Source organism: Oncorhynchus keta, chromosome 3, assembly GCF_023373465.1.
Source record: "Oncorhynchus keta strain PuntledgeMale-10-30-2019 chromosome 3, Oket_V2, whole genome shotgun sequence".
NCBI lineage: Eukaryota > Metazoa > Chordata > Actinopteri > Salmoniformes > Salmonidae > Oncorhynchus > Oncorhynchus keta.
Genome location: NC_068423.1, coordinates 11,358,106 through 11,384,376, shown reverse-complemented (window position 1 = coordinate 11,384,376; position 26,271 = coordinate 11,358,106). Strand labels below are relative to the sequence as shown.

Sequence of the window (26,271 nt, the reverse complement as noted above, 5' to 3'; positions counted from 1 at the left end):
TATAAATGTTACTCTATACAAGACAAAGACAGAATGTCAAGTTCACAAAACCTGCTTTAGTAACTTTTATCACAAAAAAGCAGCAAAGTTTTCAAAAGTCTAATCAGCTGTCTATCTCTGAGTGAATCTAATTTTGAACACAGTTGAAATGACCCTGTCTCGACAAGTTCAGGCAGCATTTGACGTAATCTTCTTGCACCATGTTGGGTGTTGAAGGTGATTTTTAGATTTTTATAAGAGATTTAGCCACAGGTATCCAGAATGCACAGCACGGGCTGTACCAGAGAGGGGTCAGGACAGCACAGAAAATAAAGGACTAATATTGCACTCACTATAATTTCATCACTATGGTAATTCATCAAAAGCAGCATAAGAAAACCCAAAACATAAGCAAAAGCAGGCATCATATGCCTACCTGGAGTGTAGGACGAGAAGTCATTTTTAGTCTACTCTCTCGTGAATTGAGATGCAGGTCTTCAATGTCACTGTGCAACCTTGAAACAACAATATTAATCTTCAAAAATCCCAAAGTTGGCTTTCTTTTAAATCTCAGAGAACAGTTGAATAAGCTTGTCCTCTGCTTGCCACATCAGCGCAACCAAACCCTCACTGACCTCACTTACCACGAACTAGCTTGTTGTGACCCCTAGTGGCCATTAGAAAGGTCTTGTAAATCGATGTTTTCACATACACTAGCGGTACTGATTGTAGGCGTGGGAATCCCCCTATCTCCCTATCAACAATCATCCCATGTTGAAGCATAATATGATTGCGTTTATGGATGACTGCATGCACAAATACATCTTCAAATCCCATATGTATGACTCAGCAAAATGTATTCGGTCAAGTCTCTCAGTCAGAATAAAATATCATGACAGGCAAAGAACTGTCTTTCTAGTCCAGCTCAAGCACAATGTTTGGCACTATTTGCTGGTCATTCTAAGTAAAAACATTTGATTGAAACATATGCCTAAAAGTTTTAGTGCCTCGCGTTGCTAGGTAACGACAGCTGTTACCATGGGAGAGAAGTCCCCGGATAGAGACATTGTAGCTGATTGTAGTTCTTCAACTACAGAATAGTGTCATCAACATTGATTTTCCCATTCTTATATTAGCCGGGTAGAATGGTGGACTACAGTAGCTACTTCGCCTACAACTCGTCATGACAATGGCTGTATGAGTTGGTGCCAGAGTTGGTATTTCAAGCGGTGTGGCAGTGGCACTTTGAAAACTTTGTGAGAGATGTCACAAACGAAGCTCTGTGATACATTTTAGGAATGGCATTTGCTAAGAAACGACATGTTGCCACAATGGAAATTATGTCGCGAAAGCACCAGCGACAGGTAGGCTAATTATGACATACTGTAATGGAATGTTTCGGGTGTATTGGAATGTTTCAAATCATTCTGTGTGGATACAATTGCATCGCACATTGGTGTGCGCAGGTTTTGCAGTGGGTTCGTGTGTTTTAGACACATATGTCAAAGAGTTTAGTCTTAAAAACATGTTATATCCGCTGTATAACCACTGCCTCTAGCTTGACGTTACTTATTTAATTGACAATTTCCTAAATTAAAAATGGAACGCTTAAAAGAGGTAGGCTATGCTTTGTTTTGATAACTAAATTATGCATACAACATAAGTGTGTTTGTGACTGTAATGGCCAGAGAGCCTTGCTCAGCTGAATGAGAGTTTCTATTTGAACTGCAGATGGAGGATGATTCTATATATAACATGAGTCATGCAAGAGGACTACCTGGTCTCCCACCTCAGCCCCAGGCCTCTAGTGAAGAACCGTCAGAGCTTTACCAAGTAAGACCTTTATGTAAAGAAGCCAGTCCCTAAAGTGCTATTGATTGGTGGGAAATTATTATTAGTGTGTTCCTTTGTGTGCATACCTACTAGGACAATTCCATGTCATTCCTGCAAGTTAACTCATCACTTTTAAATTGTTCCAGATTGTTCTCAGGCACAGCCATCACCCACCCATCCTCCAGAACACCTCTTGGACTCTGGCTGTCCCTTATAAGGAACAACGGCACCATCGCACCCCCAGTGAGTCCATTGGGAACAACTACAGCCCCCAGGCTCGTCACCTGAAGATCAGAAACCTACAGAGGAGACCTGGAACCGTCAAAGACTCACTTGGGGATGTACCTGCACCTTGTATCCTTTTGACATTTTCATATGTGAATAATTCTTATTCTGATTCATCCCACTGTTGCTACTTTGCTGACCACCTGATCGGTGCTGAATTGAGTGGCATCAAAACAATAATATCCAAAACAAGATAAAATGTTCTATCTTAATTCGCATTTTAGCATCTAGCCCAGCTGAGAAGAGAAAGAGACTCACCCCCAGGGGATGGTAAGATACCTATCAAATACATCAACATTAAGTGTTGACCACTGAAATCTGGACAAAAGGGGTGTCATTGAAGTGGTCTTTGTAATGCTTTGTCATCTCAATCCCAGGGATTCAGCTCCTGACACCTCGATCTCACCTGGACTTAAGTTCAGCCCCAGAGAGCCTCTGCCCCCCATCAGCCGACCTCTGACTCCCAAACAGCAGCTGGACATCATGCGGCGCCAAGAGGAACAGATGTGGCCTTTTGAGACAGAACCTACAGAAAGAGACCTGGAGGTAAGCATCCAGAATAGAATAGATAAGGAAATAGAATAGATAGGGAAATAGAATAGATAGGGAAATAGAATGGAATATGGAAGGAAATAGAATAGAGAAGGAAATATTATATATTATATAGAATTACATAGAATGTAACCGAATAGAGGAGAATAGAATAGTGGGAATAGAATAGAGCAGGCAATTAGAATAGTATAGCCTCCAGTCCATTCAACCAATTTAGTCAGTCAATTGTTCCATTGCTTTCACTCTTTTGGCAGCTTGTTCATTTTGGATGTATACTTGATGTGAAGTGTTTTGCTGATTTCTACAGAGGTACGTGTACTACATTAGTAACGGTGTCCACAGCCCAATGCTGGCCCACCAGCCCCCCCAGCAGATTAAGAACATAATGAAGCTCCTGCCCCCTGGCATTCAGGACAGCAGCAGGAACATGGAGATACTGAGGGGGAATCTGCTAGATGAGGTCAACAAAGACTACGGCTTCAGTCTCAAGAAGAGCATAGGTGAGCAATACTACCAGTAGCAGGAGAATTTGTTACATGACTGCAATGTTTCTTACATGTACCGCAATACTACTTTCATTTATTAATACACTACTTGTAATGAGTGTACTAATAATGTAGATAGTCATTTTAATTTGACTATCCAGCAACAACTGAAAAGAATATAGCCTACACATATTTGCAAACATTCCTATCAAAGCAATGTGGTTGTCTATCAAATCACCCTTCCCCCACAGAAAGTTCCCTTGCCTCCATGTTTTCTGTCTCCCCTCTTGGATCCAACCAGTTGACTACATCCTGAGGGACCCTTCGGAGAGGCAGCGTCTGTTCATCTCCAGCATCCCCAGGCCCTTCCCCAGGAGGGTGATCCGAGGGCCCGTCCCCTGGGCCTGCAATTACAGCCAGGCCCACACCTGGCAGAGCCAGCACCTCTTCACTCTCAACCCCATGATGTTCCACCTGCAGGACCTCTGGGTGAACAGGTAGCCTAGTAGCCTGAGCAAAGACGGACTTAAAATGAGCATCAACTGCAACCGTTTCCATTTTGTGTCAGGGTTTGTAGTTTCAGTAAACTAGGTAATAAAATGGTTTGCGTAGGTTTACATTCCCCAAATCACAGATCACATTTGGTAGTAGGTCTATATGTGGCAGAATACACTGTTGCTCTGGCAACCAATCTGTTTAAATAAACTGTTTACAAAAAAACCCATAAGGAAGCAAAACTATGCTCAGTACCATAAAACAAGCTAAACAATTGTTTAAATGCTCTAAGATCTAATCTCCCTGTGGATCAGAAGATCGAGTTTCAGATACAGTTTCTTAATGGACTTGCCTGAACCTGTGCATGGTGCTCTGTTGATCTCCTGTATTAACCTGCATTAGTTGATCAAACCAAGTGAATCACCCCTACTGTTAATAACCATGCCTTAAATGTCTCAAATAAGAGTTGATCGGTATGCAAAATTAAAGTGGACACACAGTTCAGATAATACAAGTTAACCCTTATGTCTCTCTGTCTTTCTTTTCTCATACTTTCAGTTTCTCCTCCTTGAGGTTTGTGAGACTAGGGGACCTTTTCTCTGCCAACTTCCCCCTGCTGCCCACCGAGTTTGAAGACCTGATTCAGAGACAGTGCCAAATCACCAGGGACGACCTGGCTAATAGGTTAGTAACCTACTGTCTTCAGTCAGTCAGGCAGGCAGTTAATCAAACAATCAGTGAAACAGTCAGTCAGCCAGCCAGACAGACGGGTAGACAGTCAGTCAAGTCAACCAATTGGACAGACAGTCAGAGCTTGTAAAACAGTCATTCAGCCAGGTAGACAGACAGGCGGGTTGACATACAGGTCGGCAGATAGGCCAAGGTCTGCATGGCTAATCCCGGTGTTGTAGTGAGAGTCTCATGTCTTCTCCTTGTTCACTGTGTTATACCCCTGTCGTGTCTTTCTTCTGCTTGGATACCATTGTTCTCTGACAGTTCAGTCTCCCTTGCCAACCACAGTAGAGCCAAAGGAGATCATGTTCTGGTGTGGCGCTGTTGAAATGCCTAAACATTGCACCAGTTGCTAGGTTTCGTCCTTTTTCTGGAGGCGGAAACTACGTCATAGAGTAACATACATACAGGGGACACATATATGTGTCACAACAATACTACACACATACAGGGGACCAGCAAGCAAGCACCTACTGTATCAGACCACTGTATCAGACCACTGTCGGCGGCAGAATGCTGGTGGCAACTTTCCTATCAAACACTGGTGGCAAAATGGTGTCACACCGCTGCCAGCAAGCCTCTATTCAATCACTGGGGGCATATACAGTGAACAAAAATATAAAATCAAAATGTAAAGTGTTGGTCCTATGTTTCATAAGCTGAAATAAAAGATCCCTGCCATATTCTATATGCACAGAAAGCAAATTTCTCTCAAATGTTGTGCACAAATTTGTTTACATCCCTGTTATTGAGCACTTCTCCTTTGCCAAGATAATCCAGCCACCTGACAGGTGTGGCATATCAAAAAGCTGATGAAACAGCATGGTCATTACATAGGTGCACCTTGTGCTGGGGACAATAAAAGGCTACTGTAAAATGTGCAGTTTTGTCACACTACACAATGCCACAGATATTTCAAGGTTTGAGGGAGTGTGCAATTGGCATGCTGACTGCAGGAATATCCACCAGAGCTGTTGCCAGAGAATTTAATGTTTATCTCTCTACCATAAATCGTTTTAGAGAATTTGGCAGTACGTCCAACCGGCCTCACAATCGCAGACCTTGTGTAACCACACCAGACCTGGACCTCCACATCCGGCTTCTGAGACCACAACCGAAATAATCACTCAAACTGTCAGAAACCGTCTCAGGGAAGCTCATCTGCGTACTCGTTGTCCTCACCAGGGTCTTGACCTGACTGCAGTTCGGCATCGTAACCCACTTCAGTGGGAAGATGCCCACCTTTGATGGCCACTGGTATTCTGAAGAAGTGCACTTTTCACAGATGAATCCGGTTTCAACTGTACTGGGCAGATGGCAGACAGTGTGTTTGGCGTTGTGTGCGCGAGTGGTTTGCTCATGTCAACGTTGTGAACAGAGTGCCACACGGTGGCGGTGGGGTTATGGTATGGGCAGGGATAAGCTGTGGACAACGAACACAACTGCATTTTATTGATGGCAATTTGAATGCACAGAGATACCTTGATAAGATCCTGAGGCCCATTGTCGTGCCATTCATCTGCCAGCATCACCTCATGTTTCAACATGATTATGCATGGCCCCATGTCCCAAGGATTTGTACACAATTCCTGGAAGCTGAAAATGACCCAGTTCTTCCATGGCCTGCATACTCACCAAACATGTCACCCATTGAGCATGTTTGGGATGCTCTGGATTGACGCATACGACAACGTATTCCAGTTCCAAATATCCAGCAACTTCGCACAGCCAATGAAGAGGAGTGGGACAACATTCCACAGGCCACAATCAACAACCTGATCAACTCTATGCGAAGGACATGTGTTGCGCTGGATGAGGCAAATGGTGGTCACACTAGATACTGATTGGTGTCCTGATCTACGCCCCTACCTTTTTTTTAAGGTATCTGTGACCAATAGATGCGTATATGTATTCCCATTGATGTGAAATCCATAGATTGAGGCTTAATACATTTATTTCAATTGACTGATTTCCTTATATGAACTGTAACTCAGTAAAATCTTTGAAATGGTTGCATATTGTGTATATATTATTGTTCGGTGTACATACAACAATCCCTCATGTGGACTATATGAGACCCCGGTGTCTGTGTCTTGCAGGTGGCTGCCGCGCTGTGTGTCCCTGTTTGTCACCTACAAGAACCTTTGGCTGCCCCTGGTGCCCCAGAGTGACCACGTGGCCCCAGTCAGTGCCCAGGAGTTCTTCTCCTGTGTGGCCGCCCTCATGTCCCTACAGCTCCGGAGCCTGATCATTGCCTCCCTGCAGGACCTGCTCCAGTTCTTCACCCTGCACCAGGTCTGTCTAACCACTCAACTCTGTCAGGGGTTCAACCATGGTTCAACTATCTATACAAGGGGTGTCAAACATATGGCCCGGCCCGCAAGCCCATTCAATCCGGCCTGTTGTCCCCGTAATTGTTTTCTTGTGGGACGATCTCAATCGACATTCAAATTACGAAAACCAAATCGAAACTGTGTCGAAATAATAATGGACCTACAGTTGAAGTCGGAAGTTTACATACACTTAGGTTGGAGTCATTAAAAGTTGTTTTTTCAACCACTCCACAAATGTTTTGTTAATAAACTATAGTTTTGGCAAGTTGGTTAGGACATCTACTTTGTGCATGACACAAGTAATTTTTCCAACAATAGTTTACAGAGAGATTATTTCACTTATAATTCACTGTATCACAATTCCAGTAGGTCAGAAGTTTACATACACTAAGTTGACTGTGCCTTTAAACGGCTTGGAAAATTCCAGAAAATTACAGTGGGGCAAAAAAGTATTTAGTCAGCCACCAATTGTGCAAGTTCTCCCACTTAAAAAGATGAGAGAGGCCTGTAATTTTCATCATAGGTACACTTCAACTATGACAGACAAAATGAGAGAGAAAAAATCCAGAAAATCACATTGTAGGATTTTTAATGTATTTATTTGCAAATTATGGTGGAAAATAAGTATTTGGTCACCTACAAAAGTTTATCTCAATACTTTGTTATATACCCTTTGTTGGCAATGACAGAGGTCAAACGTTTTCTGTAAGTCTTCACATAGTTTTCACACACTGTTGCTGGTATTTTGGCCCATTCCTCCATGCAGATCTCCTCTAGAGCAGTGATGTTTTGGGGCTGTTGCTGAGCAACACAGACTTTCAACTCCCTCCAAAGATTGTCTATGGGATTGAGATCTGGAGACTGGCTAGGCCACGCCAGGACCTTAAAATGCATCTTACGAAGCCACTCCTTTGTTGCCCGGGCGGTGTGTTTGGGATCATTATCATGCTGAAAGACCCAGCCACGTTTCATCTTCAATGTCCTTGCTGATGAAAGGAGGTTTTCACTCAAAATCTCACGATACATGGCCCCATTCATTCTTTCCTTTACACGGATCAGTCGTCCTGGTCCCTTTGCAGAAAAACAGCCCCAAAGCATGATGTTTCCACCCCCATGCTTCACAGTAGGTATGGTGTTCTTTGGATGTAACACAGCATTCTTTGTCCTCCAAACACAACGAGTTGAGTTTTTACCAAAAAGTTATATTTTGGTTTCATCTGACCATATGACATTCTCCCAATCTTCTTCTGGATCATCCAAATGCTCTCTAGCAAACTTCAGTCGGGCCTGGACATGTACTGGCTTAAGCAGGGGGACACGTCTGGCACTGCAGGATTTGAGTCCCTGGCGGCGTAGTGTGTTACTGATGGTAGGCTTTGTTACTTTGGTCCCAGCTCTCTGCAGGTCATTCACTAGGTCCCCCCGTGTGGTTCTGTGATTTTTGCTCACCGTTCTTGTGATCATTTTGACCCCACGGGGTGAGACCTTGCGTGGAGCCCCAGATCGAGGGAGATTATCAGTGGTCTTGTATGTCTTCCATTTCCTAATAATTGCTCCCACAGTTGATTTCCTCAAACCAAGCTGCTTACCTATTGCAGATTCAGTCTTCCCAGCCTGGTGCAGGTCTACAATTTTGTTTCTGGTGTCCTTTGACAGCTCTTTGGTCTTGGCCATAGTGGAGTTTGGAGTGTGACTGTTTGAGGTTGTGGACATGGTGGCAGCGGCTCTGGGTCGCCACCAATGGAACCGGGGAAGCTTAGCCAGCTTATCGGGCTTTCACGCCCTAGCTGGCTCAAGAGGTTTCCTTGCCCCGGTTGGCTCGGATGGTGTCCATCCCACGTCGGGCCTCAGCCGGATCGTCAGTTCTTGTTCGCCCAGATGGTCCAGGAGTTTTTGTCTTTTGTTTTATTGGTGACGTCGGGGTGGATCCCATCGCCGATGGAACCGGGGATGCCTAAGCCAGCCCATCGGGCTTCCACGCCCTGGCTGGTTCGAAAGGTTTTCCTGGCTCAGCGGCTTCCCATCCCACGTCACACACCACTGGATCATCGGGCTCCCCTTCTTCAGGTGGATTGACAGGCGTCCTGCCTCAGCCGGATTGTCAGGCCTAAGCCGGCTTGCCAGGCTCTCACCGGGTGGCGTCCCAAGAGGGAGGGGTACTGTCACGTCTGCTCCCGCTCTTCCCTTCCCCTGGTGCTTGAGGGCGCCAGATTACCCTGCATCACACGCTCCTGCCATCCATCACCCACACCTGCCTTCCCTCGTCACTCGCATCAGCGTTATTGGACTCACCTGGACTCACTTATCACATGTTCCTTTATTCCCTATATTTGTCTGTTCTCTTGTTCTGTTCCCCACTGCTGCATTGATTGTTTCTTCTCTTAGTTTCTGTTTGCTGACGCTGTGCCTGTCTCGTTATATGTCCGTCATTTATTAAATGTTTACTCCCCGTACTTGCTTCGTCTCATTCCGCGTGACAGTAGATGTCCTAACCGACTTGCCAAAAGTATAGTTTGTTAACAAGAGATTTGTGGAGTGGTTGAAAAATACGTTTTAATGACTCCAACCTTATTGTATGTAAACTTTCGACTTCAACTGTAGTTATTCCTCTTGTCCAGATGTGATAGGGCAGTGTGCAGAGTGATGCTGATTGCATCGTCTGTGAGTTTGATACCCCTGATCGAAAGTTACACACATGGTTTACCCTAACTCGATTACACCCGTTTGATCAGACAAGATGCGCTCTACAGGGTAGCCTAGTGGTTAGAGCGTTGGACTAATAACCGGAAGGTTGCAAGTTCAAATCCCCGAGTTGACAAGGTACAAATCTGTCGTTCTGCCCCTGAACAGGCAGTTAACCCACTGTTCCTAGGCCGTCATTGTAAATAAGAATTTGTTCTTAACTGACTTGCCTAGTTAAATAAAGGTTAAAAAAAACAACACTTGATATAGAAACACATACTGTGCCTATGTATTTCAATTAGTTCATTATAAAGAAGACCAATGTTATTTTTTCTGTTCTCTATTATTTGTTGGACAGGACGGGAATGACTTTGGTGAAGTGTTTGACGAGATGCGCTTCGTGCAGCCTCAGGTGCTGCTGGTCAAGCTGAGGGTGGAGGAGCCTCGCATTGTCTTCCTGCCCAGCCTTCAGGAATGCTGGGAGCTCATCCACCGGGGCTTCATGGAGATCATCAAGAGTGCCCAGAAACTCCCACGGGTATAAAAAAAAGAACTCTCAGCCTCCTGTCCTTTCAGTTCTTCATGATTAATGTTCAGTTGTTTATCTAATCTGTTCAATCTATTTCTGTAATTAAAACATTTCCAATATTAACAGTTTAAAGTGGCAGTGCCGTCCTGTTTTATGATATTTCCACCCTATGAGGTTGAAATAAAACTCTGAAATTGTGAAAAATATGATAATGCCCTTTTAGTGTAAGAGACTTTGAAAATATACCCTGGAATTACAGCCTGTTCAGATGGGATGGAGTTTTTGGCCCACATGACATCACAATCTGATCAGATTATTCTGACCAATGACCATTCATCTTTTATTTGCATATGTATCCTCATACTTTGAAGTGGTAAGCGGGGTAGGCTCAGAGTCTAAATGATCCTAACCGCACAGACCGATAATTTCAATGGCAAAAGGAGGCTCAGGGAAATAAATGACTAAACAATTATTTTCATGGAAAAAACTCACAGTGAGTTATTAAACATATACAGTGATGATTTAAAAAATGTAATAAAAAAAGACTGCATGTGGGCTTTAAAATCGTTTACTCACATTTGTACCCATTGAATGTGACTAATCTGTTCTGGTGCTCAGCGTGGAAAGGATTGTGACTGACAGTTTGTCTGGTCTTCTCTGTACAGGTGGAGTGTAACCTGTTCCCAGAAATCCAGGGACAGGGCCTTTATCTGCACTCCGTCAGACCTGATGAGCTGCTGGTCACAGACCTGATCAACAAAGCCAAGAACATCTTCCAGAAGAACACTGTGGGACCAAAGAAGTATGGGGACACAACTAAACCTATACTACCTAAATTTGAGTCAACTATCTGACATTCTACTTTCTTCCAATACTTTTATGTTAACTTGTTTGGTGGATGAAGGTTCATTTAAGAAAATTACTCATTGCAATATTTCAATATGATCTCCAGGTACCTGAACGTGTATAAGAAGTACAGCAACCTACTAGACAACACTGCAAAGCAGGATATAGTGGCGTTCCTCAAAGAAAAACATTCCCTGCAAGGTTTTACTAAGGTAGATTTGCCTCTCTGCCGTCCTTCCTTCAAACACTACTACCGTACCAGTCAAAAGTTTGGACACACCTACTTATTCAAGGGTTTTCCTGAATTTTTTACTATTTTCTACATTGTACAATAATAGTGAAGATATTAAAACTATGAAATAACACATGTGGAATCATGTAGTAACCATAAAAGTGTTAAACAAATCAAAATACATTTTATATTTGGGATTCTTCAAAGTAGCCACCCTTTGCCTTGATTACAGTTTTGCACACTCTTGGCATTCTCTCAACCAGCTTCACCTGGAATGCTTTTCCAACAGTCTTGAAGGAGTTCCCACATATGCTGAGCACCTGTCGGCTGCTTTTCCATCTCAATTGAGGTCTGGCCATCTGATGCAGCACTCCATCACTCTCCTTCTTGGTCAAATAACCCTTACACAGCCTAGAGGTGTGTTGTGTCTTTGTCCTGTTGGAAGACAAATGATAGTCCCACTAAGCGCAAACCAGATGGAATGGCGTATCGCTGTTGAATGCTGTGGTAGCCATGCTGGTTAAGTGTGCCTTGAATTGTAAATAAATCACAGACAGTGTTACCAGTAAAGCACCCCCACAGCATCACACCTCCTCCTCCATGCTTCACGGTGGGAACCACACACGTGGAGATCATCCGTTCACCTACTCTGCGTCTCACAAAGACACTGCAGTTGGAATAAAAAATCTCACATTTGGACTCGTCAGACCAAAGGACAGATTTCCACCAGTCTAATGTCCATTGCTCGTATTTCTTGGCCCAAGCAAGTACCTTCTTCTTTTGTTGTCGGTGTCCTTTAGTAGTGGTTTCTTTGCAGCAATTCAAACATGAAGGCCTGATTCACGCAGTCTCCTCTGAACAGTTGATATTGAGATGTCTCTTACTTGAACTCTGTGAAACCATCATTACGCACTGCAGTGCTCATTGGACTCACCTGGATTCCTTCACTTTGTTGATTGCCCCGTCTATATCTCTCTGTTCCTCTGTTGGGTCCCTGTGTCAGCATTATTGTCATTTGATGTCGTTATTTTTCCCCTGTCCAGACTCTTTTCCTGTTCTGTTTCATGTACGTTGTTTATTAAATGTTTACTCCCTGTACTTGCTTTTCGTCTCCAGTGTTGATCCTCACAATTTGGGCTGCAATTTCTGAGGCTGGTGACTAATGAACTTATCCTCTGCAGCAGAGCTAACTCTGGATCTTCCTTTCCTGTATCATTCCTCATGAGAGCCAGTTTCATCATGATGGTTTTTTACAACTGCACTTGAAGAAACTTTCAAAGTTCTTCAAATTTTCCAGATTGACTGACCTTCATGTCTTAAAGTAATGATGGTCTGTTGTTTCTCTTTGTTTATTTAAGCTGTTCTTGCCATAATTGTGGACTTGATCTTTTACCAAATAGGGCTATCTTCTGTATACCACCCCTACCTTGTCACAACACAAATGATTGGCTCAAATGCATGAAGAATAAAATACATTCCACAAATGAACTTTTAACAAGGCACACCTGTTAATTGACATACATTCCAGGTGACTGCCTCATGAAGCTGTTTGAGAGAATGCCAAAAGTGTGGAAAGCTGTCATCAAGGCAAAGGGTGGCTACTTTGAAGTGTAAAATATAAAATATATTTTCATTTGTTTAACACTTTTTTTGGTTCCTACATGATTCCGTATGGGTTATTTCATAGTTTTCATGTCATTACTATTATTCTACAATGTAGAAAATAGTAAAAATAAAGAAAAACCCTGGAATGAGTAGGTGTGTCCAAACTTTTGACTTGTACTGTATATCGTAAAAAAATATTCAACCATTTAACATGAATTGCATTGTCAAGCTGAAAATAGAGGCTATTATTCGAATGGCGAACTTGGAGATCGGATGAGAACACTTAGTTCTACCCACCCTTTCTCAGAAAATCGAGGGTGTGCAGCAGTTGTGGAAGGAGATTGCCTCAATGCACATCACGGTGCCCCTGTCCATGTTTTGCCTGGACGTGCTGAGCCTGAACAAGGACCTGTGTGACCGCGCTGAGAGGCTGAAGGACAGGCTCATCGTCTTCGAGGTGGACGAGAACCGAGAGCTCAACAAGAGGTGAGAGAGGGAAGAACTCCTTATGTTTTAGATAGAACTACACTACCCATAAGACCACACTTTACACAAAAATGACTGGATGGTAAATCCACTCAATTATGTAATGCTCCTACTATTGTGTACTAATGTTACTGCTACCTTTGAAGTGTTTGACTTATAACAAAGAGCTACATCTCCCATACTGTTGGAAGAAAATAATCGGAAATCCGATTTTCTTTTTCTAGCATCTGTCACCGCTATGACGAGATCGCTGCAACAATCACAGGGGCCCCAGGCAACACGGAGGAGCTGGTGGCCCTGAACCAGTACCTAAAGCACACCAGCGAGGTGACTGTCCACAAGCTGAAAGATGAGATCAACGAGGCCGCCAACCGCCTCAGCTTCCTCTTGGACTACGCCACCCTGCCTCGTGCGTAATGGAGGACCTCTGTCGATAGTTGTTTACGGTTGGGGATTTGGGGATAGAATTGAGATGCTCTGAGCAGATATGCTGTTTGGTCATGTAGAGTAGAACACCTGTCGTTCTAGGAAACACATTTCTGCATTGGGATTTAAATGGGGAAATCTTATGGATCGCGAAGGTGTTCAAGTTAATTTAATTGAAATCTTATGGATAACGCCTTTGAAGTGTTACTGCTTATTGTGTTGGAGGTTTTGCATGTTTAGTTCTATACCTACCATGATATCTCTGTGCTCTCTCTCTCTCTAGACGATGATGTGAAGTTGAACAGTAGTGTGTTCCACTGGCCAGAACAGATCCTGGCTGTGTTTGAGATCAGTAAGAGCCGTCTGGCCACCAGGAGAGAACATGCCGAGGACCACCTCCTCAAGAGGTAGCTACACACCAGTACACATTGACAGTCCTGACCCTATTAAGGCTAATCCTCATCCCGAAGCATCATGTCAACTTTACAATACTAAACATTGCATGGAGACATCTTCTCTTCTATTCTCTTTTTCCTCTCTCTCTCTCTCTCTCTCTCTCTCTCTCTCTCTGTCTGTCTCTGTCTGTCTTCTCTCTCTCTCTCTCTCTCTCTCTCTCTCTCTCTCTCTCTCTCTCTCTCTCTCTCTCTCTCTCTCTCTCTCTCTCTCTGTCTGTCTGTCTCTCTCTCTCTCTCTCTCTCTCTCTCTCTCTCTCTCTCTTACCCTTTCTCACCCTCTCTCTCCCTGCCCTCTTTCTCTTCACACTCTTCAAACTTCACCGTAATGCCCTAATACTCTTCATGAAATACACACTAAACCAAAACCACAGATGTCTTTTGTCTCATGCTGAGTCTCCTCTCCTGTCTCTCCTCCTCAGGACAGCAGAGTTTGACCAGATGTTGCAGTGTGTGGGGAAGGAGGTGGAGGCCTTCAAGAAGAAGGAGCTGATGAGCCTGGAGGAGATGAAAAACAACGTGGAGAAGCTCAACGAGCTCACCTCCTGTCTGGACGCCGCCGTCACCGAACTGGACGTGAGTGAAAGGAGAATCGTAAAATGGTTCAAACTGAATAGTTTTTTTCCCTGTTTATTAATTGTTTCACTTCACTAACTCAGTTTGGACCTGCCGTCACTGAAACTGCTTGTAATGAGGAGCGATATGCGAAACGAATTTGTCAGCCATCGGATCACCTTGTGGGTTTTGTTGCTGTGCTTGCTGCTTTTGCTACTGAATGACTTTCACGTGGTATTGGTTTGTCGCCTTCTCCTCTCACCTCCAGGACATCAACAAAGAGGAGACTCTGCTGGAGAAGGAGCAGAGCCAGTTCCCCATGCTGCAGACCCTGATGGGCAACAAGCAGCCCTATGACCAGCTGTGGACCAATGCCCTCAACTTCCAGAACAAATCAGAGATCTGGATGAACGGTACAGAACTACACACAGGCCATGTTGTAAAACATTTATCAAGATGTTTTATGATAAATGTCAACTGGTATTATAACTTTAATGGTTCCACGCATATGACTTTTAATAGAAAGAACTGACGTAATAACTATATATTTTGTTTCTACACATTGTGGTCCGAATGATTGTTTGTTTGCTTACTTGTTTGTGTACTTTCTCATCTTGCGCCTCACTTCCCAGGTCCCTTCCTCCACCTGAATGCTGAGAAGATCTCAGAAGAGCTGGTCACTATGTGGAGGACCATGTACAAGCTGACCAAGTCCTTCTCCGACCTGTCAGGGCCGCGCCGCGTGGCCGACAGCTTCAAGATCAAGATTGACAAATTCAAGCAGCACCTGCCCATCCTCACCACCATCTGTAATCCTGGCATCAAGAACCGTCACTGGGAGAGAGTCAGTATCCTAACCCTCCCTCTCTGGAGCTCTGAAGCAGAGCACCAACACTGAACCGGGAGACAGAATATAATGTGTTTTTAAGGATTTATGTATGATAACACATTACAAAACATTGTCAGCTTGTCCTAAAAGTTAGTCTGAAAACGGGTCATATTTTGTTACTTTAAAAAAATGTTATTATCATTAACAGTCAGTACCAAAGTACAACTCTTATCAGTACCAGACAGTTCAACCTCAGATAAGATGGCCAGTGAGTCCGGCATACCTGTGATCCATGAAGCTGAGATGAATAATTGATGCTTCTCTGTGTCCTGTTTTCAGATCAGCACCATCGTGGGCTTCGATGTCAAGCCAGATGTGGACACCTCACTGTTTAACATGGTGGAGCTGGGCCTGTCCAAGTTCTCCGACAAGTAAGTACCCATCATTCCTACACTACGCTCTGCCTTAGCATTGGGTAGATAGGAGGGAACTGAAATCTGAATCATTGTTGGTGAGAAACAGGGACTGTATTGGTGGTTTATTACCATAATGACATTCAATGTGGTATAGTGTTTTACCAGTAGCACCTTACTCGTTAATACCGTGGCAAGGAAACAAAACACAAAGAAGATTTTGCCTCTTTAGGAAACCAGCCCTAATATTGGAAACAAACATCATTATGTTGTCATCCAGAGTCACCTTTAATATATTTTCCAAGCTATAGCACACAATATTTTACATAGAGCAGGTTTATAAAGGACCAAAGAGTATGGTGTGCTTCGTGTTTTCATTTTTGCTATGGAAAGAATATTGCGATACTGGTATTGGCCCAGCCCGAGTGATAATACCGTTTTCAGTGGGTTTCTGCTCTTTTCCATAAATGTGTTAGGTTGTGATTTGCTGTACAATGTGAAGCTGTCTCTGACTTTTCCTTCCTCAACTCTCAGGCTTGAGGAGATAGGGGCGTCTGCCAGTAAGGAGTACTCTCTGGAGAAGGCCATGGAGAAAATGAAGACTGAATGGTCTGAGCTGTGCTTTGCCTTCACTGCCTACAGAGACACGGTAAGCAGCAGCAGGCACGCAAATGCACACACACACACACACACACACACACACACACACACACACACACACACACACACACACACACACACACACACACACACACACACACACACACAGTATTAACTAATTACAGAATTTGTCATCTGGACTTATAAATTATTAAAAAGTAACCAAGTATGCCAATATTAGATACTATTACACCCTAGACAGGATCAACTTTCTTAAAGGCCCAATGCAGCCATTTTTATCTCAATATCAAATTATTTCTGGGTAACAATTAAGTACATTATTGTGATTGTTTTCACATAGCTTCTTAGCAAGAATAATTTCTCAAGCAAGGACTGTCTGGCACTGGTGTGGGGGGTAAACTGAAAATGAGCTGTTATAGGCAGAGGTTTGGAACATTGGTCTATTAACTAATTTACCACCTGGTGATGTCATCAAAATTCCCACCAAAACAAACAGCTCTTACACTAAATGGCCATTATCATAATTTACACAATTGTTCAGTATTATTCCAACCTCATAGTGTGGTAATATACAGTACCAGTCAAAAGGGGTTTTCTTTATTTTAACTTTTTTTTTTACATTGTAGAATAATAGTGAAGACATCAAAACAATGAAATAACACATATGGAATCATGTAGTAACCAAAAAAGTGTTAAACAAATCAAAATGTATTCTTCAAAGTAGCCAACCCTTTGCCTTGATGACAGCTTTGCACACTCTTGGCATTCTCTCAACCAGCTTCAGAGTCTTGAAGGAGTTCTCATATATGCTGAGGACGTGTTTGCTACTTTTCCTTCACTCTGCAATCCAACTCATCCCAAACCATCTCAATTGAGTTGAGGCCGAGTGATTGTGGAGGCCAGGTCATCTGATGCAGCACTCTATCACTCTCCTTCTTCGTCAAATAGCCCTTACACAGACTGTATGTGTGTTGGGTCATTGTCCTGTTGAAAAACAAATTATATTCCTACTAAGGGCAAGCCAGACGGGATGGCGTATCGCTGCAGAATGCAGAATTCTAAAGAAATCACTGATGGTGTCACCAGCAAATCACCCCCACACCATCACGCCTCCTCCTCCATGCTTCACGGTGGGAGCCACACATGCAGAGATCATCCGTTCACCTCTGCGTCTCACAGAGACTAATGCTCGTGTTTCTTGGCCCAAGCAAGTCAAATCAATTTGTATTTGTCCCACGCTCCGAATACAACAGGTGAAATGCTTACTTACAAGCCCTTAACCAGCAATGCAGTTTTAAGAAGAAAAAAAAGTGTTAAACTACTTACTAAAATAAACTGAAGTGGTGCAGCCGTCTAAGGCACTGCATCACAGTGCTAGAGGCATCACTACAGACCCTGGTTCAATTCCAGGCTGTATCATAACCGGCAGTGATTGGGAGTCCTATAGGGCCCAGCGTCGTCCGGGTTAGGGTTTGGCCAGAGTAGGCCATCATTGTAAATAAGAATTTGTTCTTAACTGACTTGCCTAGTTAAATAAAGGTTCAATTTAAAAATATATATAATTTAAAATATATATCAATAAAAATAGAAAAATAACAAATAATTAAGGAGCCACAATAAAATAACAGTAACGAGGCTATATTTCCGGGGGTACCGGTACAGAGTCAATGTGCGGGGGCACCTGTTAATTGAGGTAATATGTAGGTAGAGGTAAAGTGACTATGCATGGATAATAAACAGAGAGTAGCAGCAGCGTAAATATGGGGGTGGGAGGGGGACAATGCAAATAGTCCGGGGAGCCATTTGATTACCTGTTCGGGAGTCTTATGGCTTGGGGGTAGAAGCTGTTAAGAAGCCTTTTGGACCTAGACTTAGTACCGCTTGTCATGCGGTAGCAGAGAGACCAGTCTATGACTAGGGTGGCTGAAGTCTTTGGCAAGCTTTTGGGCCTTCCTCTGACACTGCCTGGTATAGAGGTCCTGGATGGCAGGAAGCTTGGCCCCAGTGATGTACTGGGCCGTGCGCACTGCTTAGTGCCTTGCGGTCGGAGGCCGGGCAGTTGCCATACAGTGATGCAACCAGTCAGGATGCTCTCGATGGTGCAGCTGTAGAACCTTTTGAGGATCTGAGGACCCATACCAAATATTTTCAGTCTCTTGAGGGGGAATAGGTTTTGTTGTGCCCTCTTCACGATTGTCTTGGTGCGTTTGGACCATGATATAGTAGTAGTTTGTTGGTGATGTGGACACCAAGGAAGTGGTTTCTTTGCAGCAATTCGACCATGAAGGCCTAATTCACGCAGTCTCCTCTGAACAGTTGTCTGTTACTAACAGTGTCTGTTACTTTAACTCTGTGAAGCATTTGTTTGGGCTGCCATTTCTAAGGCTGGTAACTCTAATGAAGTTATCCTCTGCAGCAGAGGTAACTATGGGTCTTCCTTTCCTGTGGTGGTCCTTGCCAGTTTCATCATAGCTTTTGATAGTTTTTGCGACTGCGCTTGAAGAAAGTTTTGAAAGTTCTTCAAATTTTCCTGGATTGACTGACCTTCATGTCTTAAAGTAATGATGGACTGTTTTTTCTCTTTGCTTATTTGAGCTGTTCTTGCCATAAAATGGACTTGGTCTTTTACCAAATAGGGCTATCTTCTCTGTACCACCTCTACCGTGTCAAAGTTAAGTTGTAGTAGGCTGCTTTGTTCTGGAAGAGTTTGTTTGTTAGAATTGATCCTTCAGACGTTCCAATGGTTGCTTGATGGGATCTTTCTCGTGTCTTTTGTCAAAGTTCTAGACTACATTACATTACCCAGCTGCAGACTGAGAATGTTTGGTATAGTCTTTGCCTTCTTCACTCGTCGAGTTTCAGGGGGTCTTAACCATTTCGTAACATTCAACTCACGCTGTCGGTCACGCTGGTCTGTATTTAAATTGCAACCATTTCAACGTATTCAGCTCGCGCTGCACATATACTGGTCTGTTGTAAATTTCGTTAGCAGTCCTTTTACGCCTTGGAGGGCGGTTCCATCACGTTGCCACAATGTCTGTGCTCACATGGGCGTGGTCACTGACTCGGCAAAAGATTACATGAAAACCAATTCTCATCGAGAAGGCCAAAATCACATTTAATCTTTTCACAACTAGTTTCATATTTAATCATATAAGTTTTACAACATTTAGATGCAAAACTACATTGTGAAAGCTCTTAAAGATACAGTTATCTTGCTATACCATCCGTAATGACATCACAAAATGCTAAATTATATGACATGATTATTGTTTCAATCCCCACCAACCATTCCCTACATGGTTTATGTTAGAAATATTGTTTCAATATCCAATCTTTTGATGTTAAAGTACTGCAAAGTCTCTATTCTAACACTCAGACATTCCATTCTCAATACTGCAAAGGCAAGAGAGAGAAAGTTTACGATAGGTTGTTAAAATCATAAAACCGCCCCCCCCCTTCCTCTCTGGTGGGAGAGGGGGTGGGGGGGCTCTCTGTGATCCTCACTCAGAAGGAAAAGTCATGACAAGGTGTTTGAGAGAATACCAAGAGTGTGCAAACCTTTCATCAAGGCAAAGGCTGGCTACTTTGAAGAATCTCAAATATTGAACACTTTTTTTGGTTACTACATGATTCCATATATGTTATTTCATAGTTTTGATGTCTTCACTATTATTCTACAGTATAGAAAATAGTACAAATTAAGAAAAACCCTTGAATGAGTAGCTGTGTCCAGACATTTGACTGATACTGTATATAAAACACAGAAAAATCATGTTTTTTACAGCACTGGGCCTTTAATAGGCCAGACTGGTTCAGTTTGATGTGTGCTGTGTGATGTTGGGTGTGGAAAGAAGCCATCTCTTATTCCGCATGTGTGTGTGTGTGTGTGTGTGTGTGCGAGTGTAGGGTACGAGTATTGTATCTGCAGTGGACGACATCCAAGTGCTCCTAGACGACCACGTCATCAAGACCCAGACCATGCGAGGGTCACCCTTCATCAAGCCCATAGAGGCTGACTGTAAGGTAGGATCATCACACTGCCACCTGTCATCTCTGGTATACTGGATTGGGTGACATCCCAGTTGAGATCATTCATGGCCATGAAATTGATACTAGCCAATGTTCTCCTGTAATGTACGTTCGTATTGTACATTCATTCTAAGGGTTGTTAAATCTTTCTGTTTTTCTCACTCTCTCTTTCTTCTTTCTCTTACCTCTCACTTTCTTTATCCTTTTCACTTCAATCTCAAATCTCTATTTTCCCTTCTCCCCCCGTTCTCAGCAATGGGAGGAGAAGTTGCTGATGATGCAGGACATCTTGGACTCCATGTTGAAGTGTCAAGCTACCTGGCTCTACCTGGAGCCCATCTTCAGCTCTGAGGACATCATCGCCCAGATGCCTGAGGAGGGACGCAAGTTTGCCATCGTGGACCGATACTGGAAAGATATCATCGCTGAGGCGGTGAGACACACACACCCCCCCCGAAATGACTGTGTGTGTGTGTGCCTATATGTGTGTGGGGATTTCCTTATCTTGACCAATACCCTGTATGTGTGTGTTCAGATGAAGGACACACGCGTACTGGTGGCTACAGACCAGGCCAACATGCTTGGCCGTCTCGAGGAGGCCAATGTATTTCTGGAGGACATCCAGAGAGGCCTCAACACCTACCTGGAGAAAAAGAGACTATTCTTCCCCAGGTAACTCTAACAACTATTAACATTCTCTTTGAAATTGCCTGTCACTTTGACATACTTTGACAGTATAAGTACCACTGTATGTTAATGCTCACATGAAATGTGTGTATTTTAGCATTTACGTCAATCTTGTGTGTTTTCATGTCTATGGGAGACTTGTGAGTTAAGATTGTGTAGCCCATTTAGCCCTTGAAGAGTCAGGCCCTTGGAGAACTGTCAGAACTGTCAACTGATTTAGTATTTAACTGGTACATCTCAATTCAATTCAATCACAGTGAATGGCTTATGCTCCAATCAAAATGCAATGAGTCGGAGGATGTGTCTGACAGAGCACCTTAATCCCTTTATAGTGCAATACATAGGGAATAGGCTGCCATCTCTGACTCACCTCTGACTGAATCTAATCCACAGATTCTTCTTCCTATCCAACGATGAGTTGCTGGAGATCCTGTCAGAGACAAAGGACCCGAGGCGTGTCCAGCCCCACCTGAAGAAGTGCTTCGAGGGCATTGCCAAGTTGGAGTTCACAGAGGACATGGAGATCACTGGCATGATCAGCTCTGAGAAGGAGTTAGTGCCGTTTAGCACCAAGCTCTACCCCGCCAAAGCTAAGGTACTATTGTAGGACACACACACACACGCATTCAGGCACACACACACACACACGCTGATGTGACTGTGTGGTGTGATCCCATGCAGGGCATGGTGGAGAAGTGGCTACAGCAGGTGGAAAGCATGATGATGACCAGCGTTAGAGATGTCATCCACAAAGGAGTGGACCAGTATGTCGAGGTACAGTAAAGACATAAATACAATTTAGAAAATAAAAAAAATTGAAATTGAAATGTTTATTGACAATTACACTTCAAATGTATTATTTTTTATTTTTTTACACATGATTATTTTGCAGTTCCCCAGGAAAAAGTGGGTGTTGCAGTGGCCTGGTCAGGTTGTTATTTGTGCCTCGTCCATTTTCTGGACCAGTGAGGTCTCTGAGGCCATCGAGACCAATACCCTGCACGTGAGTCACTTAATACATAGCATTACCAAAGACAGTACAGTATGAAGATAGGCAGAAACTGCATCTCCTATGGAAACCCCTGATCACTCTTGTAGGCAAGTCAAGGCGACGTTTGCTAGCTTAGCTCATGCACAGAAACACGTCATCGGGTCTAACAGTCGTCTTGCGTCGAACTGCGCATGTGCAGGCCGTCAAATCAAAGGCACACCTTCGATGTAAAGTTTTTTTTTGACAAAAATGAAAAATGTGTCAGTTTGTGACTTTCATGAGGTTGGAGTAATAACATGTTCAACTGCTTAAGACATTGGCTCCAATCTAGGTTGTGCCTTTAGATTTTGAGAAAATTAAGTACATTTTTTACTTTTTAAAATTAGATTGAACCTTTATTTAACACGGCAAGTCAGTTAAGAACAAATTCTTATTTACAATGATGGCCTACACCGGCCAAACCCGGACGACGCTGGGCCAATTGTGTGCCACCATATGGGACTCCCAATCATGGCCGGTTGTGATACAGCCTGGAATCGAACCAGGGTGTCTGTAGTGACACCTCAAGCACTGTGATGCGGTGCCTTAGACCACTGAGCCCAAGCAAGAATGTTTCACTTCTCTCATTGACTTCTCTAACCACAAACACCTGCTTGGCCTGCTTCGCAAGCGTTCCACTGGATGTCATAAGGTGAATGCACCAATTTGTAAGTCGCTCTGGATAAGAGCGTCTGCTAAATGACTTAAATGTAAAAAATGTAAATGTTCCTGGAAGTCTTGCGATGTTGCGCCTCTGTGTTTAGAAATTCAGTGGTATTATTCACCTAATGTAGCCCCACCTACTTGTTGCTGATCAAATGCCCTTGTCTTTCAACTTCCCTCTAATTAATTAACAGCTTTGCACACTCTTGGTATTTTCTCAACCATTTTCATGTGGAATGCTTTTCCAACGGTCTTGAAGGAGTTCCCACAAATGCTGAGCACTTTTTGGCTGCTTTTCCTTCACTCTGCTGTCCAACTCATCCCAAAACATCTCAATTGGGTTGAGTTCGGGGGATTGTGGAGGACAGGTCATCTGATGCAGCACTTGGTCATTGTCCTGTTGAAAAACAAATTAAAGTCCCACTAAGCGCAAACCAGATGGGATGGCATATCGTTGCAGAATGCTGTGGTAGCCATGCTGGTTAAGTGTACCTTGAAATGTAAATAAATCACTGACAATGTCACCAGCAAAGCACCATCACACCTCCTCCATGCTTCATGGTGGGAACCACACATGCGGAGATCATCCGTTCACCTACTCTGCATCTCACAAAGACACAGCTGTTGGAACCAAACATCGAACATTTGGACTCATCAGACCAAAGACTGCCAAGAGTGTGCAAAGCTGTCATCAAGGCAGAATCTCAAATATAAAATATATTTTGATTTGTTTAACACTTTTTTGGTTACTACATGATTCCATATGTGTTATTTCATAGTTGTGATGTCTTCACTATTATTCTACAACGTAGAAAATAGTAAAAAAATTAAGAATAACCCTTGAATGAGTAGGTGTGTCCAAACTATTCACTGGTACTGTATATGTTGATACATTCTAAGGCCTATGTGGATAAGAGCAATGCCCAAATAGCTGACATTGTGGAGCTGGTGCGTGGGAAGCTGAATGGAGGGGCCAGAATGACCTTAGGAGCTCTCACAGTCATTGATGTCCACGGTATTTCCCACTTTTTCCTTAATATTAGTTCTTCTTCTGAGTTCACCTCAGAGGAAGTCGGTGCCAGATCTCTCACACACACACACTTCTTCTCACTCACACACTCTCTCCTCTCTCTCCCAGCTCGGGACGTGGTAGCTAAACTGGCTGAGGACCGCATCTCCTCCCTGAATGACTTCTCCTGGATCAGTCAGCTGAGGTACTTCTGGGAGGACGGAGACGTGCGCCTGCGTATGATCACCACCACTGTCAAGTACGGCTACGAGTACCTGGGCAACTCCGGCCGTCTGGTCATCACCCCACTCACTGACCGCTGCTATAGGTCAGTCATCAACTGTAACCTCGACTTGGTTGACTTACCACTAACATAGTAATGACCATGGTTATAATGCAAGGATACATACATGGGTACAGTTGCTAGACATAACTTTATTCCATAAGGATACTGAAAGTTACTAAAAGAGAACAGTCATGTCATATTGGAGGTTGCATGTTACATGTTCCCATAGGACACTGATGGGTGCCCTGAAGCTGAACCTGGGAGGAGCCCCCGAGGGCCCTGCAGGGACAGGCAAGACTGAGACCACCAAGGATCTGGCCAAAGCTCTGGCTAAGCAGGTACATGATCATTTTGTATTTTTTAACCTTTATTCAACTAGGCAAGTCAGTTCAGAACATCATTTTTTTATATACTTTGTTTTTATTATAGGAACACAAAGAAAGTGATGTTTTTAAAAAAGAACAACAAAAAAGATGACTTTTTCCCCAGTATTCCTGACCTCTCCCCTCTTGTGTTTTTAAAGCAAAGGTCATACGCTCCATGTGGTGTATTTCTTCTACAATGTCTATCCATTGTGTCACTGTGGGAGGGTCTTTTTTGTAGCCATTTCCTAGTGATAGCCTTTTTACTGGCTGCCAGTAGGACCTTCTCTCTATTGTGTAAGTTATCAGGTATTTCACCCAAGTACAAAGAAATGAATGTTTGTTTTATGTCAAATCCCATTATTTTTCCAATGTTAGATCTTATTTCTCCCCAGTAAGTTTCGATTGCGGGGCAAGTCCAAAAGATATGAGTGATCCAACCTCAATAGACCGCATTCTCTCCATCAAGGGTGTAGGGAGCCAGTCTGTTTTGATTTCAGTTTAGGTGTTATGAAGAAACATATAACATTCTTCCAACAGAACTCTCTCCATGACCTTGAGTTGGTGGAGCTTTGTTGAGTCTCTAATATGCTAAGAACATTCTTATATACACCGGCCAAACCTGGATGATGCTGGGCCAATTGTGCGCCACCCAACCACGGCCGGCTTGTGATACAGCCTGGATTCATACCTGAGATGCAGTGCCTTAGACCACTGCGCCACTCGAGAACCCTACTAATGCATTACTGTCTTAACTTTTCACCCAAAGTTTGTTCAGTCTTCAGGTATCATATTTAATTGCATTCATTCACTACAATTTGATTTGTTATGTCTTGTTCTTTGCTTCTCTCAGTGTGTGGTGTTCAACTGCTCTGACGGCCTGGACTACAAGGCCATGAGTAAGTTTTTCAAAGGACTGGCACAATCCGGGGCTTGGGCCTGCTTCGACGAGTTCAACCGAATCGAAGTGGAGGTGCTGTCTGTGGTGGCCCAGCAGGTGCTGAGTATCCAACAGGCCATCGCCAGGGATCTGAAGACCTTCATGTTTGAGGGGACCGAGTTGTCCCTCAATCCCACCTGCTCCGTCTTCATCACCATGAACCCTGGCTATGCAGGCAGGGCCGAGCTCCCAGACAACCTCAAGGTACAGTACACCTACCACTGACTATGGGATCAACAGTCGTTATTTGAAACTTAAAAGGGATAGTTCACAATTTACATTGTATAGTTCAACTAGTTTTGCATTAGGTTTATTGCAAGAAAAACAATGAGATTGGGAGTGTGGCGCTGTCAATCTTCTCTTGCAGGTTCTTTTCCGTACGGTGGCTATGATGGTGCCTGACTATGGTCTCATTGGTGAGATCTCACTTTACTCTGTGGGCTTTATCGAGTCTCGCAGGTATGAATCATACCGATACATAACTCATCTATTGTGGTTGTCTTGTAATACATAGTTCTCTAACTTCTCACGTTGACTAAAAAAAAAAAACTTTCTTGTTGTTCCTATCAGTCTTGCCGGGAAGATTGTGGCAACCTACCGCCTGTGTTCAGAGCAGCTGTCCTCGCAGCATCACTACGACTATGGTATGCGCGCCGTGAAATCAGTCCTGACTGCCGCGGGGAACCTAAAACTGAAGTACCCGAAGGAGAACGAGAGTGTTCTGCTGCTCAGAGCACTGATGGACGTCAACATGGCCAAGTTTCTGGCCCAGGATGTGCCTCTGTTTCAAGTAATGTTGCTTATGTTTCGGCATTATTCAGCTTTGTCACACTGATTTGGTAAACACCTGATTTTGTATATCTTATCAGGCTGTTTTTTTTTTTACATGAGT

At 43.5% G+C, this 26,271-nt stretch overlaps 1 protein-coding gene across 1 annotated transcript in view; it reads left to right on the top strand.

Moving 5' to 3' along the window:
• Positions 1–1,064: 1,064 nt before the first annotated feature.
• Positions 1,065–26,271, top strand: part of dnah3 (dynein axonemal heavy chain 3) — a 50,659-nt gene continuing 25,452 nt past the window's right edge. Inside the window, exons 1-32 of the mRNA XM_035748658.2 lie at positions 1,065–1,343; positions 1,711–1,812; positions 1,959–2,166; positions 2,322–2,367; positions 2,475–2,643; positions 2,957–3,149; positions 3,436–3,631; positions 4,188–4,313; positions 6,461–6,656; positions 9,735–9,914; positions 10,571–10,707; positions 10,858–10,963; positions 12,896–13,074; positions 13,299–13,483; positions 13,784–13,907; positions 14,375–14,528; positions 14,776–14,920; positions 15,140–15,351; positions 15,676–15,767; positions 16,284–16,398; positions 20,280–20,396; positions 20,656–20,835; positions 20,938–21,074; positions 21,483–21,684; positions 21,771–21,863; positions 21,982–22,092; positions 23,683–23,797; positions 23,921–24,119; positions 24,307–24,415; positions 25,293–25,583; positions 25,747–25,838; positions 25,950–26,169. Of these exons, the coding sequence (XP_035604551.1) occupies positions 1,278–1,343; positions 1,711–1,812; positions 1,959–2,166; positions 2,322–2,367; positions 2,475–2,643; positions 2,957–3,149; positions 3,436–3,631; positions 4,188–4,313; positions 6,461–6,656; positions 9,735–9,914; positions 10,571–10,707; positions 10,858–10,963; positions 12,896–13,074; positions 13,299–13,483; positions 13,784–13,907; positions 14,375–14,528; positions 14,776–14,920; positions 15,140–15,351; positions 15,676–15,767; positions 16,284–16,398; positions 20,280–20,396; positions 20,656–20,835; positions 20,938–21,074; positions 21,483–21,684; positions 21,771–21,863; positions 21,982–22,092; positions 23,683–23,797; positions 23,921–24,119; positions 24,307–24,415; positions 25,293–25,583; positions 25,747–25,838; positions 25,950–26,169 (4,797 nt within the window). The 5' untranslated portion in view covers positions 1,065–1,277. The remainder of the gene's footprint in view (positions 1,344–1,710; positions 1,813–1,958; positions 2,167–2,321; positions 2,368–2,474; positions 2,644–2,956; positions 3,150–3,435; positions 3,632–4,187; positions 4,314–6,460; positions 6,657–9,734; positions 9,915–10,570; positions 10,708–10,857; positions 10,964–12,895; positions 13,075–13,298; positions 13,484–13,783; positions 13,908–14,374; positions 14,529–14,775; positions 14,921–15,139; positions 15,352–15,675; positions 15,768–16,283; positions 16,399–20,279; positions 20,397–20,655; positions 20,836–20,937; positions 21,075–21,482; positions 21,685–21,770; positions 21,864–21,981; positions 22,093–23,682; positions 23,798–23,920; positions 24,120–24,306; positions 24,416–25,292; positions 25,584–25,746; positions 25,839–25,949; positions 26,170–26,271) is intronic.